The following is a 19,666-nucleotide window of genomic DNA, read 5'->3' as shown; positions in this document are numbered from 1 at the left end:
AGCGAGTCGTACTTATAGCTCGGTCACACGTATTTAACGTGAATAAAAATTTATCACCTCACTCGCATGGGTTGAAATGTAAAAAAATACTGTGTACGTATGTATAATACATGTTCATATAATATAAATTCAATGTCAAATGAAACTTAAATGTCTCGACGTTCGTGAAAAATTATTTCATCCATTTTGCGGTCTGCGAAAAAAATATTTAAACGATCCAAAATTTACAAATCAATCGGAAGCTCGAGAACCAGGTGGGCGTGTCTGTTGAAAAAATTTCAACAAATTTGAACCGCTGAACCCCGTTTTGCCGAAATCAATTTGACTTCGATATTTCGGCGATACGCCCCTTCTGGCAGCGAAGAAAGCTCGAATTTTTTTTCAAAAACCGTGCAAAATTTATCGCCGTGGAAGTATACAGCCGAAAGAAGAAAAAGAATCGTACGACGAATCGCGAATCTTTCTTCTTTATTCTTCGCAGCGATTCGAGTGGAGAGAATAAACGCGCGCGAGCGCGTGGGTTGTAAACTAAAGATACCGGTGATTCGAGAGGAGAAAAAAGGAGAGAGAGAGAGAGAGGGACGAGAATATAGCGAGATTATGCAGGTTGGATATACACGTGTCCGGTAATCAGTTGGGATTAATGCATGAGGTGTGAAAGAGTGGCGAAGCCCTGACCTAGGGCTAATTGGGCACTCACCGCGTTGCGTATCGTTACGTCATTTCGTATGCAACCACCTTGTGTGAATCATCACGCCTTCACGCTGCAACGTATTACTCGTTTTGCTCGTATACCTACTTCGATTCACGCAACAACAACGCGGGGTTATACACTCGATGCGGATAGACGACGCTTGTTTACCAACATTGCGTACGGATACACATACGCGCGCATAATACTCGCTGAGGTAATTAGTCGCGTGCATAATAGGTATGCTCGAATATATAGTTATTCGAAAAGCACACTTGGCGCGAATCTTCATCAGATCATTCAAGGTCTCCTCCTCTCCGGAAAGGAGCGAGAGAGAATCGTCCGACGAAACGGTAAGATCTCGAAGCTATTTTACGTCAATTATCTCGTATTCTTATCAAAACACATTAGCGTCACCCTCTATCACCGCGAAGACAACTCGATCTGGACCACGATTAGTAACTGGTATAACGTAATCCCGACACCCGCGATCACCGCGATCTTTATCGCGTTTATAAATCTCATCTCGACGATATGTTTTCACCGTCTCGATACCACGGACTACCGTTCGATCTACACTGTCCTACTTTGTTTGGCGGCACCTTCGCGTATTACGCATAACTGTGCACAAGACGTACGGATACGGTGTACGATCTGTACATTATCACTTGGGTATATTACGCGGAGACGTCAGAAATCGCTTCGTGGGAGGTCGTCGCTTATCGCGTGCGGGGGTGTGCGGGTCGCCGTTCCAGATGATCGTGTCCTGTGATTTTCGATTCTTCTTTCACTCTTATTTTTTTTTTTTTTTTTTCTCCATTCGCGTATACATTTCGTAGGCGCATCTCGGCGACCTGGCATCCAGAGACACGCGCATACATACGTATATATTTTTACGGAGAGGAGAGGAGAGGAGAGGAGAAGAGAGGAGACACACAGTGGTAGGGTTTTACTTGTGTGGATTCCGTGAGGCGTTGTATTTCTGGCCTCGGTGAGTCACTACCTCCTACGCAATTCCACATGCATGCATATTATGCCTTTGGACATCGCCCGCAACACGCGTATGCTCACGTATGTTATGTATTATGTTCCCACGTACGTGTAATTCACCGCGGGAGTAGAGACCGATGAATCCCTGAAGATTTTCGCTCCGCGAATCGAGCGTCGGAAAAAAATTTCATCTTACGTAATTTCTCCGAGCTAAGAGCGTACAGAGTGTACACGCCGTGGTCGTGACGATAAGAAATCGCAATTCTTACAAACGTCAGCTTAACTTTGCTTAAATTTACTTTTTCCTTTCTATCCGGGAATCCGAAGTGGCTTTTGAATCGAATAGAGCCACTCGGACAACCGATCGTTGTATAATTGAAAAAATGATCTCACCGGATCACTGAGAGTTTCGGAATCGGGAAGTTTCTCGCTCAATTTTCACGCCAGCAGAAAAAAATTTTCATCCGCGCGCACGTGTTATGCCACTCTTCGCCCGATTTCCGGCGATATTAAAAACACACGGAGGTTATCCAGATCGTGTCGCTACCCTCGCTTTTTATTTTATTTTATTTTATTTATTTTTTTTTTTTGTCAAATATACGGTACAACGTTTTCGTGTTCGCGAGCTCTGCTACGTAGCAAATTTGTCGTCGTTCTTGTCCCGGCGAGTGTACGGCGAGAAAAATTTCTGCGCTTCGTACATTTCATCGGCAATCTTTGGTCCATTACAGCTCTCTTTCTTCGATGTTAATTTTATTTATATTAACCGGAGCGTTTTTTTATTTTTTTTCTCGACAGATTCGCGTATTTTCATTCCTATGCGAGCTGCTCACGAGTGCGTTCCGAAATTTTTTTCAGCATTGCCCGCGTCGCTGGCAGTAATTTTCATGCCGTTTCGTATTTTATGTTACCACTTTGCTTTTGCCTCTTATTTTTAGAGACAATTTTTTTTTTCTGACAATGAGATATACACGCGAGTACACCTCGAATCGTAAATCGATCGTGAGTAAAAATGCGAATCGGAGTAAACGAAAAAAAAAAAAAGGAGCGAAATTTTTACGAGAGTTTCGAAAGTCGACCGTTTTGAGGCACGCGTGACGTGATCTAAATCGTTGCACTATACACACATTCGTGCAGCGAATCAGTTGCAGAATTCTACCGGTTAGCGCGGGCGTACGTGATAAAAGCCATGCACGATGATTTCATTAAGAAAAAATTTCGAACACTACGATCTAAATATAAAAGTGGCTTAGTTTGGTACTCGGCCAACATTTTCGATAACTTTTATCGCTTTCAACTATGTAACAACGACGACAGAATCGTTATCTTCCCCGAGGCTTTGTGGATTTAGAAAAAGACTCGGCTTTATCGTAACTCATCTGCGACGAACATGTGAAAACTCGTCTCTCCGAAGATTAAAAACGTTGCCGGTCTTCCGAAAGCACCTCAGCGATCAGCCGTACACGAACTTCGTCTTTTTCGGAGATGTCTCGTATTCGTTTGTAACGGTGGGATCGGAGATACGAGATGTGTCGTACAAGGGTGCGTTGTCTTTAACCAAACTCCGAACGGCACCTGGCTAACTCAACGTACACGGAGGAGTGTTAATTACCCGAAACAGTCTAAACTCGGTTGATGCGACCACCGAACGAACGAAGAATTAACGACGGTGTCCATCCGAGCATTGGTCACCGGCTGCACACACGTATCCCGTTGATGTAAAATCTGGGTCGTTCAGAAATAAACTTACGTCCGCCCTCGGCGGGCGTATCTTTCAATGAAATATCCCTTTCTACCTTTTTACCATAAATTCTTTTGGAAAACAAAAAAAAAAACAAAACGATTTTCCTTCATTTTTTTCATTACCGTACACATTTTTGCCGCGCACTCGACTCTCGGGTCTCCCGCTCGCGTTCGCGATGCAGCTTCAATAAAGAGACAACGCGGAGCGTGTCAAGTTTTTTTCCTTCGACTTTTATAAAAGTTTTTGCGGATTTCTTTTGGTCGCAATTAGTTTCTCCGCGCGCTAAATTGAGAGATCGTAAATCTACACCGTTATATGCGGCATATGCTTCTTCGGAACGACTGATCCCATAAAGTTAAAATTAATTTTAACCCTTTTATACCGTGCGTCTCGACCACTATATCTTAGACGTAAGGAATGAAATAATCTGCAGAGATGAATTCTGAAACAGATGAAATTATCCGAGTTGCGCGATCGTGAAAACCCTTTTGTTCCTCACCTTACCTCATACCCACGCCAATTAGATTGGATTTGTTAATTTTACGATCTTGGGGGGAATCTGAAAATATAACCAATTCGTTACGAGTCCAATTTCACAACTCTGTTTGATCTAGCAACGGTAATAAGCACGCGCGGTATTAAATATGAGAAAACCTGACGGTATCAACCGAAGTTGAAAAGCTCTAGCAAAATCGTCGGGCGCCACATCACGCGAGGCACAAGGAAGATCCATCGCGCGTCGTACGTTTCGTTGGTGTGACTCGATGCGTGGATAATTATTGCAGCACGTATCACATTCGGTCGAATCGCGTGAGCTCCGACAAGTGAGGACAACAGTAGCCTAACGGCAAATCACCTGTACGATATTAATTCCCGTACGTCATACGCGCGCACCTATTATAATCGCTCTGCTTCGCTCGAGTTTTGGGAAAATAACAAGGGAAAATCCGTCGGGCAAAATATCTCCAACTTTCATTTTACCGGGCTGTTTCCCGCAGGTGTCACCTGACGTGATCGCGTCTTATATACTGTTTTGTCTGGCCTAGTAATGGCCAGATATTTGGCGACAGTTGTGCGGGAAGATGGGCGCCTGCGAATTAAGCTAACTTGAATTCCTCCGTGCCGGTTTGGTACCGTTCTACCGAACGGCAGCTTCGTCCGTATTTCTCGCCAATTCGTTAAATATCCAACAGCACGTAACGTCGCACCCGCGCTACCGTGCACGAGCAACCGATCTGCTCGGTTTTAAATTCTGTTCTTTTCTCTTTTTTTTTTTTTCACTCGCCGAGTTATCGACCATTCCCGAAGTACGGAATACGGATCGTTGATTTAAATACGCGAGGTTACCGTCCGCGCGTATGTCACACGTTTATTTTTCGTTATATATTTATTGCTTCCTCAGTAAAGAATTGTAGAGAAGATGAAAAAAAAAAAATAAAAAATGGAAAAAATTCACATTTACCGCACGCCAAATATAATTATAGGGGTAAATTAGAACGGTGTGAATAAACTGCAAGTAGATATAGGTGTCGTACCTCGTATAAGTCGTAAATATAAATTCAACGCACGTTCATGCTAATTCCGGGAAGCCTTAACCGTGACACTTCTCCGGTGAAAATAGCAGTGAAAAACTAAAAGATTTCCTCAAACTAAAATTGTCGAGAGTTTTATACGAATTCATTTGAAAATACGAACAAATGCGACGTGTATACTTTTCGCGTTTACAACACCGCCGCCCGTAATACCGCCGATGCAGAAGTGTATAGGTCTCGAGTCAACGTGTGTTGGAGCTATAAATTAAATCCAACCCCAAGATTTGACGCAGCGCGAAGCAATTTGTATATTGCGATTGCGTGAGTAACTAGGTCATAATAGCGTCTCGTTAAGCCAAAGCACTTCTTCTGTGTCTCAAAGTCCTCGTGTGCAGTATAACATGGCCGGCAGCGAGTTGCCGTACCGTTGCACTATCCGCGAAACATCGAGTGCAGCGGCAAAAACGCTCGAACGCGGTAAGCGCGAATCTCGGTAAAGCGAGACGAAGAAGCCGGCCGTAAAGATTGGAAAAACAAAAATCCCAAAAAAGCAAATGAAAAAAAAAGAAAACCTGCAGGAAAACAAGAAATCTAAAAAAGCTCGAAATGAGAGGGGTGGGGAGGGGCGAGAGGAGGAGAAGTGTGAGGATAAAAATACGAAGGCTCCCGTTAAGAGGAGGGAGGTACTCGACCGACGCGCAGGAAGCAGTGAATCAAACCGACAGCCTGGTCTCGAACTGCGGAGGTGCAAACTGCAAAGTCCTGCGTTACACCGCTTTTCATTGCGTAGGGCTTACCGCGCTCCAACTCTTTTTTCCATACCTCCCTTCTCCTCGTTTCACTCTTCTTCCTCCTCCTTTACTCTTTTTCACGTGTGATGACAGAGCTTTGTATTCATGCATTAATCTATCTTGGCTTAGCGTATCATAGCCGCGCAGAGCTACGTACAGCGCGAGCGGTACCAGAGATAAACTAACCTGCCGCGCCACTGCCGCTGTATCGTGTATTATACTTTCAATCCCCTGCAGGCGGCAGTCCATAAGCCCTAGGAAAGGGCGTTTCCTGTACTTAATCTTTTTCAAACAATTACTGAAATATCCACCCATATCGCCTTCCGCATTCCCTCGAGAACTTCTCTCCACATTTTCTATTAGAAGATCAAATATAGTACGCGATGCTCCGTTGTACCGGCTCGCGGAGGTTTCTCGGCTTAAATCTCCTAACGAACTCGTTCTATTTTATTTTTTTTTTTCTATCGGGAGCTGGTCGCCCCGAATCGCGAGACGAGACTTCGAGGGGTGGCGTGCTTTTTCAACATTTTAATTTCCTCGTTATCCGAAGAAAAATAAATAAATAAACATACACAACGTTTCACGGATTACGTCATCCAGGTGCGATCAATCGCTTCGTCACAAAGCTCTTTTTCCCTCCGTTTCCAATGCGCCTTTTCGTTTGTTCCGCTTTTTTACTTATCCCTACTAACGTCGAGGCGAGCGTACCCCGCTAGGCCGTGAATGAACACGATTTTGCGGTCGTCACTCACTCGATGAGAAACCCTCTTTTTTTGGGTCAGAATCTACCATCTTTCACATCTCACACCGACATCTCTCATCTTTTCCTCATTCGCTCTCCTCCTACTGTCTTCCTCCGGCTCTTATTTACCTCTTTTTCACTCTCCTCCTCGCGTGCCATCCGTACGAGGATGTCCTACGACCAGGTCCTACGTATTATAACATCTGCATGCCGCGCAGCCCGCACTCGAACATCAACTTGGAATCCGATAGCGTAGGTAATTTACTCATCGGTACCAGATACACCGAAAGTGATGGACGTTCGAGGGATCGATTGGAACTCGTATACTTTGAAACGCCCTTGTCGTAATTATCTCTCACGGCTTTCAAGGCTGCAGTTTTAATTCAGTAGCAATACCGATTCTTTTATACACCGTATACGTTCTCTCTCCGCCGTATAATTATAGAGGCTTCGGAGAGTACGTGATGCATCCAGCACCGACTTCGACTTCAACATCGACGATACGATGTTTATGTAGCGTGCACGGTGCACGGTGCACACCTCGAGCGAGTAATTTCTTCCTTAATAAACAATCAACAAAACGATTCAGCTGTGCAATTATTATTCCCGTAGTTTAGAGATTTGATGAAATTTTATGAGTACGGCGTAAAAAAATATGTAAGGCGCAAATATGCGTATAAATGAATAATGTGCATTTTTTTAAAAGGATGTAACTTTAGGCGAAGTGTTGTCGAACAGCGGATTAGCGAGTTCTCTGTAAAGAGTGCGAATTTATATATATGGTATCAAAATGGTGTTGGCTAAGATAGACGAGCAGCAGCTGCTGCTGGTGAAACTGATTTTAATTTCATCGTCGTTTCATAAATGGACGAAACAACTCTGATGTCGTACGAATAATGCATTTAACATTGCATCACTACCTCATAACCGCATCGGTATATTATCGGCTATAAAAGTGCCAGCGAGTTGTTCTATTTTCTCAAGGTATAAAGTAAAAATCAAAAAATAAAAGAAACTACTGATTACAAAAACGAAAGACGAAATAAAAAAAGAAAAACAATTCAGACATCTTCACGACGGTCGTAGTTTCTCTGGTGCTGCATCTAGTTAACGCTTCGGGGTGGATAATTCGTTCATCCGGAAGTTTATGGGCGAGAATTTGAAGTTGTTTCTTTTTTTCGTCTATATTCGTAGGGCATACTAATTGAATTCACGGAGTCGAACAAGAATCTTCGACAGTTAAATCCCGCCTCGACGTCCTCACCGTTTCTCCGTTTCTGTAACGGAATGTCGGAACAACAAATCTGCGTTTTTTAGTTCAGATTTTTCTCTCGTCACGACAACACTGCAAGGATACGCTAGGCACGATATAAACTGGTTCGTCTTAATTTGGCTCGTGGTTCCTCATCCGTACGACCCTCCCGCGCACTCTACCACTTGACTTTATTAATCTTGATAGATATTTCGGTAGTCGCCCCGACCGACCATCGAGTTAGCCTCAGTCTAGTCGGATCCAAGGCTAGAAACTAAAGCTGATTCGACCAGGAACGCTACCAACTGTAATCACAATAAATCACAGTGAATTGGTCAGAGCTTCCAGTGGAATAACCGAACCTCCGCAAATTAAGTCACCGCTCGCACCTTGAGCACCACTTTACGCGCTCGATGATTCGTACCTAATGAAAATCGAAGAAAAAAAAAAAAAAATAGAAACCGATATCCATAAAATCAAACGTTCGCTGGGTGACCGATGATGTCTTTACCAGTTCAGCCGCACGTTTGTCAGGAATTGAAACCTTAATGTGTTAGACAAGTGTGGATAAACGATTACTTAATGATCTTTGGTCAAAGTCAGACTCTGTAGCGACTAGTCATCGTACCCCACGTTATGCGATACGACGATCGTCTTGATTTCGATACGCATCGCGTCGGAGAGAAAGTTGGACAGGTTTTCAAGTGCCCCACGTCTTTTGGTACCCCGCTTATCAAAAAAAAGAGAAAAAAAAAAACAAACAAACGGCAACTTATTAAGAGCGCGGCCCGGTGTCATCTCCCTAATTTCGAAGCAATCGGTTCATTCGGAGTACGATTTCGGTTTAATTAGCGTGACAAAATCACCGATCCTTCGTACCTCGAAACCCTCACGGTATGCGCGTGTATTCGACGCAGTTTAGTGCTTATCAACGGACAACTTTCTCTCCGGATACCGACTCTCGTTAACGCGACCGGCGCGGCAATCTTTTCGTTTATTTTAATTAGGGTAACCCGTCGGTGTTGCTGCCGCTACCGCTGCACTTCCAGAGCTATTTCTCTCTCGTCATACTTGCCGGAGTACGCCCGGGTCTGCCAGGTTATATACCCGGTTTGAACATTGGTCAACCGTTACGTCCGACTGCAACAGCACTCACAGGCAGTGGCAACTACAGTAGCTATACGGCGAAGGCCGTTCTAGGCCGTTTGCGCTCGTTGCGTAACACGCGCCTGACTTGCCACTCTATTTTACTCTGTCACTGTTGCTGTTGCTGTTGCTTCTAGGATCACTCGACTCTTTGATCGTTTCTTAGGCCATTTGTTCCCACCTCCTTCGTTTTTACCTCACGTTTGATATTTTTCTAACGAGAGAGAAATAGGAAGAAATAAGAAAAAAATAAAATATATATAGAAATGAAAGAACATTCGTTATTTTCTTGACAAATGCATACTGTCTTGATACGAGAAGGGTGCAGAGCCCGTACGGACGGTAAATGCAGTGAAGGTATTTAGCGGATGTTTAAAAGCGAATTGCTCGCTGGATTATCGCAACAATTACGTCAGTGTTGGTTGCGAAAATTAGCGGATATATAGGAACGAGGTCTTGCGGATAGCTGTTAGTTTGGTTCTGTTTGCTTTTTCATTGAGAGAACAAGTTGGTGAGCTTCGCGGAACACAAGGTGTTGGTGGAGCTGCGGTAGTTGATGTTATCGCGCGTGGTTGATGCCGTTTTATCCCAAGTAGGGGGATGACTCGTGCGCGGTAGGCCGTAGGCGTTTGCATAGATGTTACGTATCGGTTAGCGGTATACCTATATGCGTAAACTATGGCGTTCACTTGTTATGTGAATAGGAAAAAATAGCGAGAAACGGAAATAGGTCGATCGAAAATGGCGACCGGTTCTACCGACGAGTCAGCCGATGCCAAATGAGCACCGGCTACTCCTAGACAAACATTTCCCGAGTTGGCGTATACAATCGAAAATACTCCGCTTTCGAGTTTTCCTAAGAATCCATACTTCCGAAGCTTTGTCGTCTTCCTCACTCCCTATAAAAGCCATCTGTTCGCCTTAAGAGACTTTATACCGGTGACGTCATAGTCGCAGATAAACAGGGATATACGTCAACACGCCCACTCGACGTTCCGATGCTGATGCCGATGTTATGCCCTCTTGCGTCGCGACGTCTTCCCAACGCTTCGCTCATTCTCCCCTTACATCCGCAAACGTACCGTCTGGTTCGCGACGTCGCGTGCATTATAGTCCTATCTTGACCAGGGACACGGTCTCGATTTTTGAAAGAAACAAAAAAGGAACCAGAGAGGTCTGTGTAACCAAAACGACGAAGTAGGATTTTATGCCCTATAACGGTTAGCACGTCGTAGTTTCGACCCTGCAAAGCACTTCGACCGGCATGATTCACTGTTCTCGATGAAAGCTACTTGTCCGTACACTTTTTTTTTCTCTTATACGACGATGATGTACTGACATTAGAATAATAATCTCACCGAGCCCTAGATCTTCAACATTTCTCCACCTGTGACTATTATAAAGGTTGATTTATGATCGCGTCTATTGGTTTTGGACTACGTTCCACACTCGTCGTTGAGGAAAAACCACGTTACGTTCGTTCGTACTTGAGGGGCAAGGATCCCACCATTAGACAGTGCAACGTTCGGTAAATGACGAAGGAATACGGATAATGATTTGAACGGTGAAAAACTGAAAAGAGAAGAAAGTGAAGTAGAAAAAGCTCGTCGCAAAGTCTCAAAAAGCAAACATTGGTCGTCGACGGCGTGCATTTGGCTTAACGCCAAGCTTTCCGACGCCCGACGAAGCAAGTAACCGAGTCTCGCCGAAGACGACGTACCGGCGTCAGGGCGTCCGTCAGTGCGTGTGTGACATGGCTGCGAGACGCTCCGGCGACTACGCGTCCTCCCTCGCAATGTAATCGGCGTGTTTTTAAAATCGACGCACTTGTGAATGCACTTGGACAATCACCCGGACCCACATTTCGCTCTATGACGAACGAAGTTGCCCCCAGACCAGCTGGAATCGACGTTGATCTACGCGTCGTCGAAGGCGAGCTGCTCTCGCAGGTGGATTTCAGGTTGAACGGACCGGGTGAGCTACCGATCGGCGGATATCGCGGGCAAGAGCAAACCGGATACTGAAGAATCAGTTCTTACCGATTCGCCAGAAGGTAAAAACACCGGGAAACCAGACAGGAAGTAGTCAAGAAATTCAGACAAGAACAAAGTACACTGTACGGTGTTCCTTACCATCCACTTCGGACTCGTTCGAGAGGGAGAGTGGTTCACTATAGCTTGGTGGAGACCACCTGTCAGACGAAGACCCAAAGATCGCGTGGTGCAGAGTGTAGAATTTTGTGGAATAGTTTTACGGTTTGGGACTAGGCGTCGTGGTTTCATGGTTCATAGCTCGTCGAAATAAGGAAGAAGTCGTCGAGGAGTTGGTCGATCATCTCGAGTTTCAACGATTGAGACGATTTAGCTGATAAATGATGGAGTGAATTTTCAAGATCCTGGAAAGTCTGCAACGTAGAAGGGAAACACTAACAACTGTTGCTTCCGATCTTGAGATAGACTTTTTCAGATGTAAGATATCGAAGAGCTAGAGTTTCATTCCTGGCTTAAGAAATGTGATATGGCTAGCAACGATTAAAAGGCCATCATCGACATGTGAGCAGCTAAAGTGGCAAACGAACGTATACGTATATAACGAAAATTATTAGTTGAAAAAAATTTACGAACGAAATACGACTCATCATTCCCAGTGAGAAAAACAGCATTCCTTGAAAATAAAGAAAGATAAAGAAAAGTTAAGAAAATATCACGAAATTTCGAACATTAAAATTATTATCGGACGATACCCATGGTCTTTCGATATTTCCTACGTACATTTGACGGAAAGACAACAGCGATAAAAAATTTTAAGAGAGGATGAAAAATTTAGTAAAACTTTAAAATAAATGCTCACAGATCCAGGACCACTATTGTAAAGCCAGTCGAATTTAACTAGCTTCTTAAGATATCGTACATAGTTAAGTTGTAAAACAAAGAGTTTCACGAACTCTCTAAAAACAGTTAGAAAAAAATCACTTATTTCACATCTCCTCGACTAAGCTTTGATGCTGGGACCACAAAAAAAAATCGCCATAATTCTGAGAATTGGGCAGAGGATACCAAACATCAAGCGTAAGAAAATGGGTCGAAGATGATGCCATAAAAAAAAAACATTTGTTGGTACGAGCAAACGATCAGTCACGAGGTCATTATACCGGCATAAGTTCCAAAGTTGGGTACCCAACCGTACAAGTTGTTTAGTAAAAAGGAAGTCCTTGAGGTACCTAATAAAGTGACGATTGATGTTCAGTATAGTTAAACCGACAGTGAAGTGAACTTGTTAAAGAGGGGGAGGTACACCGACGATGGAATATCGGTGAGGTCACCAGGTCATCACAGAATGCCTGAGCCGAGGGCGAAACGCTGCAAACACTGTGACGGTACGCCATCTTGATTCGTCGGCGTTTCGTTGATTGGAACAGACACATAGAATTATCCATGCAATAATAAAATAACACGAAACATAACCACGATGTTACGATTGTTCTTGTGGAGTTGATTTTGTAATTTTTCTGATTTCTTTTTTGTTTTTTTTTTCTCTTGTCGTGTGACTTTTGTATGTTGTTGTATCACTAACAATTAACATAATAAATGTCGTTTTCACTGAATTAATGTCGTTGTCCTTCATTAATCACCCGGCTCCGTGGAACTCTGCTTGGTTCCGCGGAGTCGTATGGCTCCGGATCATTGCATAAATCCTCATCACAGCATCGCCCTCGACTGCGCCGGGCATAACAAAGCAACGCCGTAAAATCACGCTGTGTTTTCATTGCGTCACGCTATTTCCGTGGATGGCGAACACACGCCGTTGATGTTGTTAAACTCACGGAGATTTTAACGGCAATGCCAACGTAAGTAGTCTGCGAACCTCCGCCGCCCCTCCGTTACAGCATCCGCCTTCGAATTCCAACAAATTGCGAATAGTTTCGGAAAGAATGAAACGAGGAATAATGAACGCAACGAGACGACTTTGTCGTCGTGCGTACGTACTGACGTTGCACTTAGGTGCATTCGGAGCGATGGTTACGTGCTCGGTAGCACGGATGGCAGAATACGAGCACTTGGTAGCAAGGTATATAAAAGGGTTCGAAGGAAGTGGGACACTCCGGGGAGTGCCTTGGTGCTGACTCCTGAAATATTTTTTCACGGTGAAAAGTCAGTCTTAATTAGGAACAGAATGAGCACTTTATCTTTAGGTCAATCATTCCTTAGTGTCCGTACGGTTGGACTGACACTCTGGCGCGGGGCACATTCCAATCAGACGACTATGCAGTCCAACTAGTCACTCTTCTTCTACACCGCGCAACGTATTTTTATCTCAGGTTGTTCACCTTCTTATCTGCGAATAAAGTTGCCATATACGCGATTCGAAAGCCTTTCGATACCAATAAATTCGAAGCTATTGAACTTTGCGCTCGACTCGACCAGAGATGGAACTCTGAAAGACCATGGAGTCGAAGGCAATGATGAGAGAAGACAAGACACAAAGGAAAAGAAACACGTCATCCCTGGTTCAATTTCACTTTTTCACTTTTTCATTTTCTTCAGTTTTTGGTACGAAACAGACGTCAACGTCAGTGTTTGATCATTTTACCTCGATATGACAGTCGTAGGGAATGATAACCGAAATTCCTTACACCGATTACTGTAGATGACGTAGCTACGACTTTGTGTCCTAAGCTAATATGCATAGTATATTGGCCCAGTGCTTCGGTCTCCGAAACGGAATGATGATTAAAATGAATAGACGATAAGAAGATATGTCTGAAAAGTAATTTTCAAACGTTTTCTGCTACAGAAAACAACATCCCACTGTTATTTATTTATTATTTTCTGTTTGACCGAAATCATGAGTTTGGCAACCCCAGTTGACTGAGCGAGAGACAGCTACGAAACGAAGACCACTGGTAAAAATTCATTAAGGCCAACGGAACCATTACGTTTGCTCGTTTTTCTTTTATTTTCTTAGCTTTTTCCTTTTCATCCCGTCTTAACGTCGCGTAGTCTCTCTCGCTTTATCTCCTAGAGGAAGGAAGGACTAGAATCACTACTCGGTCTCCCCAGATGACGGATGGTGTCGTATGTATTATTTTAGTACCTAAGCGACACTAATTATATACCGGGTAAGCAGCAAACTACCGACACTCCAAATTCACTCATCTAGTGATAGCATCTCCACTAGACCAGACTGAAACTGATCAATGATTGACGCTACTATTTTGCTTTATTACCGCGACGGAAGAACCGCTCGTCTAAGCTTCTCTCGCCTCTCAGTTTTTCAATGGAAAACCTTTGGGAGGTAGGCCTTTAAACCTTCTTCTACCATTGAACTACCGAGATTAGAGGGACGCCGCCGTCGACGTTGGAATACGTCGGGACCGAAAGATGGTAGATTTTTATTTTCCGCTCTGGTAACCGGTCAATCGAGAAACCGCTTTTTTAAGGATAAAGAAAACCATAAGTTGATTTAAAAATAAAGAAAATTATGTGGGACAGGTGCAGAGTATATATGGGACGTATGTGAACGTACATTATTACGTAAACTATTTTTCTATTCTATTTTTCAATACTCCTCAAGGCTGTCTTCGGGCGTAAATTTTTACGCGGGCGGTGACAATTAGATGGTCAGCTGGTATTGAACGATTTGACCGGGTGCGGACATAAATTTGACAGCTAAAATTAACGTTTTGATGTAGGCTAGATGGTGGGGTGGTGGCCAGGGGCCAGAGGCGATCGTAGAGAAGCTATGTGTTGAGTTCCTAATTTTTTTCTACTTCTCCATTTCGTTTTCATGTACTTTCTGCTTGAATATTATAGATGTATATACACCTAGAGAGTCTTATTCCGGCGTTACCATCGACCTTTAACTCGTCACCGTATAAATCTTTTTGGATAAACTAATCCTAATGATAAATGTGATCCAAATTGCCAAGAAAAAAATTCCTCACATTACTGGTACATTCTAAATCTCGGAGAAGAGTTGAAATAATTTTTTATTCCCATTATTTTTTTTATTTTTTCTACATTTGCCGAGATTGACTCTCCGATCCTTCTTTTTTCTTCTCCGTATCTCTCTTTCCACGCGCAAGAATAAAACTTGGATAAATTTTGAACGTTGACTTAGGGACACACCGGAATAAAAGCGATCTGTTTGTAAATGGCTCGTAAACGAAAAACCTAACAGCTGTCGAAGGAAAATAAACTCTAAATTTATCCCTGACTTCTATTTCATCTATAGAGCCGATGATATCTCGCAAACCTACCTTACCTTTCGGAACAGAAATTTTTTTAATTTCATACCACCGCCACCCCTTCGAAAGCTCAAAATTTCTGCGCTTTCAAATGCGTGACGCGTGACAATTTTCTTTTTTTTTTCTTTGTCCAAGAGCCACCCGTACCATTTCGTAACGCGCTTCGAGATAGTCCGCGAAAAGAATCACCCTCGTATTTATAGAGTGCAAAATTTCTTCGTCTGACATTTATCGGTGAATCAACAAGGAAAGTAATGTTCCGCCAGGCTTAACGGTGACGCACATACAAATCTGTATTACCGTAGATCATTCCCACGTCTGGATACCGCAGGTGCATATATCCAAAAAGCTCCGCGCATCCACAGGTACCGGCAGCTTCTGCTTCCTACGCAATTGCTACGTGTCACCTCGTATCATTTATTAAAAACCTTTATACCGTTAAAGAGCGCCGCATTAACTTATACGCAGCAACATCAGAAAGTGCATCAGCGTAACACGACGTGTACACTATAGCGTAACGCGTAACACGAGGAAAACCATTGCGTCGCGGTTCTTTGGTAAGACGGAAAGTGGCGAGGTGAGGAGGAGCCGGAGACGTTGAGGTGACGGCGGAGCGAGTGACGGTAGTAGTAGTGGCTAGTAATAGCAGTGTGGCCAGTGCCTCTGCCGAGGTGACGGATAAGAGGATGGCGGTGGAAGAAGCGAGCGTGTTGGTGTCGCCGTTTGGAAGTTGGCCAGGATCGCCCACTCGGCACGCATACCTTGTCGATAAATAATCGAAGATATCTCTTGCCAAAAACTTCCAAATTTCTGTGAATGTAGTCGGTCGGAGGGATCTAAAAAAGAAAACCAAATTTTCGTCCGTCAGAAGGAGGGTATATAGGGTTCGCGGCACTCGTGTCGCCGCGTCACTACCGTCACCACTTTAGAAAATGTACGCTATAAGCGAACGTCTTAGCGTTTGGTTTTTCCCGATGGAAACGGGTGTATAAACTTAAGCCCGCTATACCGAATACCACTTTCTTTTCACACCCGTCGTCAACGTTACCGACAAACGTTCGCGTCATAAAATATGTGACTCAACGTCCCAGCGAAACGCCCCAGTCCAATTCGCGATCTAATTTCACTTGGGCACGTAGAACATTCCGAATGCTGACGGTGATACCGTGGTTCAGTTAAGCTCAGGTTGGCTGTGATACCCACCGTTCTGTACAGTTGCAAGAACTGCACACGTTGAAAGGAAAATTACGAAGCCTTTGAAATCACTGTGAAAACGTCAACTTCACAGACTTCCTATAAGCTAACTATATCCGCAAATTACAATAGAAATATGATACGCCACCGCACCTTTCATGGCCAAAATTCTTCCATCGGTTGGTCCCTGATCGAAAGCGTGAGAAAATAAGTGCGACCGACTCGATATCTAGGAAAATGTTAACCGCTAAGAACGACTTTGATCGATTGGTCTAGACCTTGTGTAACTTGTTTCTAATCCCTGCACATAGTGGACGAGCTTTATTCTGACCCACACCCGAAATCGACTACCGTTTCGTGACACCGCATACGTACATTAAATCTCAACAACCTTTTCACAACCAGCTCTGGACTCTGTTCCATTGAAAATTTTCCAGCCTCCGAAACGCTCGTTCGAATGAAAAAGGAAAAGATACGCGGTAAAAGAGACACTTGGTTGAGACTCGGCAGACGGCGAGCACGATGGGATCGGGTGAGGAGGAGGAACTCATTATTGTTTACGATCGTGGGGCAGGGCGCCTCCCGGGGCTCGGCTCCAAACAGTGAATCAAACTCGGTTCACTGATATCGTAAACGGTTCTCGTACCTCCACCATTTGTTTGTTTTACCCCAGCCAATGCCAGGGTGAACGTTCGGTACGGTGTAACCGCAGCAACGGCATATCGGCTGCGATGCGGCGCGGGTTGAGCCGCTGCAGTTTACCCCAGGTCCCCTGAGTGTTTCTTGGCAGGTGTTAATTTCCGCCAAAATGGCGGGATATAGGAAAATTAGATGTCGGGCGTTGGATTATTTGTGGCCTTCTCGCCTCCCCACGGTACACGTACACACCTTCTGACAAAGTTGCTCGCGCCCAGCTGTTCATCCGACACGAATGCTTGCCAAACGCAATAATAAACGCGTAACTGCACCTAGATAATAAAGTCATCCACACTTTGGTGGACACGCATCGTCTAGAACCACATGACCGTGGTCGATCTGATATCGGCCGATCTCCAAATTTCACAAAATGTTTGTCCGAAAATGTTTTCCTTCTCACCGAAATCTACAACGGACACGGTTATGCCTAGCTTCGGTCCAGAGGGTGTCCTATATTCGACGTTAGCCTCGGGGGAATTGCGTGAAATAGATTTTGGAACGTCTGATGTGTTCCGTTAGTGGGACGTGACCGTGATGTAGTACCCGGAGCGAGGAGCCTTATGCAACGCGGAAGTCAGGTGCGTCTGACTACCATGCGTGCACTTTAGATTTCCGGAAACGGAAATATAACTCCGTTCGCCATCGCTTCATTTTTTTGGCCTCTGTTTGTCCTATCGCGGTCACAATCTCACGATCCACTGCAGCGTCTGACCGAACAGTCACTCCTACTACTTATTTCCCGATATTAGCGTGATCCTTTTTTTGTCGGATTGGAGATGTGCGACTAGAAGTGGCGGATTAGAGGGTGTGAGACTTTGTCCGTACTTTAAACGTTACTGTCAGTGCGCCTCCTTAGTGTGGTATATTATGCCTCCAGCTGTTTTGAGAATTCGCACGTGCTACGATCTTTCATTACGACGCTCGAGCTGTTACTCATGGGCAGAGATCGTTTCTTTGTGCAAAACATGACGACTGTTTTTGCGGGTTGAAGAAAAAATCTACCGTCTCCGACGCGATACAACCCGTAAGGTCGAAGACTTTTGGGATATTTTTAGATGTGAATATTACCAGCAGCTTGAAGGGATTATAATTTGATTATAATTTCTTACAGACACGATTTGCAGCTTAGAGCTTGACTAACTGCGTTTTCCCTTATCCTGTTCTAGAAAGTTCTAGATGACTGATCGAAACTCGAATCGCGAGATAAGACAAGACGAGCCTTGTAAAATTGAACGAGTTATCGCCAATTTTTCGGTTTAAAAAGTGAAAAATCAAGGATATCTCGGTGGGAAAAATTCGTAGCTCAATTAAGTTGACGGATTCGTGTTCTTGAGGTCATACATTGAAAAAGAGTCACACGGTCAATTTTTAAAATACTTCATTTTTGGCCCAGAAATCGAAAAAATCCAAAGGGGTATCCCTTGGAATTTTGTCGATTTTGGGTCGAAAAAAAATATTTTTTTTTATATGCTAATCTTATGTATTTTGATCTCAGGAATCTGAATTCGAAAGTTAAATTAGTCTATCTATAAAATTGGACGAGATATCGCCAATTTTTCACTTTTTGGAGCAGTAAAATAGAGATATCTCGAAGGGAAAAAATCGTAGCTCAATTTGGACGACGGATACGTGTTCCTGAGGTCAAAATACACAAGAAAAGTGCCATACGGTTGATTTTGAAAAATAAAAATTTTTGGTCAAAATTTGAGATTTTTCCAAGGGGTACCCCTTACGATTTTTTCAAATTTTGGCCAAAAATTTTTATTTTTTAAAATTGATCGTATGGCACTTTTCTTATGTATTTTGACCTCAGGAACACGAATCCGTCGTCCAAATTGAGCTACGATTTTTTCCCTTCGAGATATCCTCAAATTTATGCCAAAAATCGCGAAAAATCGCGAAAAAATGGGTATAACTCGGTCATTTTTGCAGGTAGGTCAATTTTTCTTTCGGATTCGGATTCCTGAGCTCGAATTACATTAAGATAGACCAAAAAATCAATTTTTTATTTTTGACCCGAAAAAGGTGAAAATTGGCGATAACTCGGTCAATTTTAGAGATAGATTAATTTTTCTTTCAAATTCGGATTCCTGAGGTCAAAATACGTCAGAAAAGTGTAATACAATTAATTTTTAAACTACTTTACTTTTGGCCCAAAAATCGTTTTTTTTTTTGGCTTTTCAAGGGTAATCTCACGTATAAACAGCCCAGGAATCCAAATCTGAAAGCCAAAATCATTGACTTATGCAATCGATCGAGTAATCATCAATTATTCGCTGTTGGGAGCAGAAAAATTAAGACATATCGATTGGTTTCAGTCGTAGACCCACTTTGATTCGTCGCAATCTATGCATGGGTCGAGATATTCGAATTTCTCGGTCTATGAGGGGGTCCGAGCTTTGCTGGAGTCAGGTAGCCACGGGCGCGCGGTTTGTTGTGGGGCGTCACCTCTGCTCAGCCCCCAAGGTGACGTCTCACAACAAAGCGCTACGCTGCTGGCTACGCTGACTCCAGCAAAGCTCGGGCTCCCTCGTAGACCGAGAAACCCTTTGGAGTTTTTTTAATTTTGGGCAAAAAAATTAACATTTCTTTAAATTAGGTTTTTTTATGCTATTCATATGTATTCTGAGCACAGGAATCC

The 19,666-nt window shown here is 43.6% G+C and overlaps 1 protein-coding gene across 2 annotated transcripts in view; it reads left to right on the top strand.

The window, feature by feature from the left end:
- Window positions 1-10,609: 10,609 nt before the first annotated feature.
- The window catches only part of LOC105690812 (myocardin-related transcription factor A-like), a 169,914-nt gene continuing 160,857 nt past the window's right edge, over window positions 10,610-19,666 (top strand). Inside the window, exon 1 of one of the 2 annotated variants that reach the window (XM_048660345.1) lies at window positions 10,610-12,264. In XM_048660345.1, the coding sequence (XP_048516302.1) occupies window positions 12,225-12,264 (40 nt within the window). In that variant the 5' untranslated portion in view covers window positions 10,610-12,224. The remainder of the gene's footprint in view (window positions 12,265-19,666) is intronic. The other variant, XM_048660344.1, reaches the window with a different exon arrangement.

This window comes from Athalia rosae, chromosome 1 (genome assembly GCF_917208135.1).
Source record: "Athalia rosae chromosome 1, iyAthRosa1.1, whole genome shotgun sequence".
Taxonomy (NCBI): domain Eukaryota; kingdom Metazoa; phylum Arthropoda; class Insecta; order Hymenoptera; family Athaliidae; genus Athalia; species Athalia rosae.
Note: the sequence above shows the minus strand (reverse complement) of the source record. Positions and strands in the feature narration are given on the sequence as shown.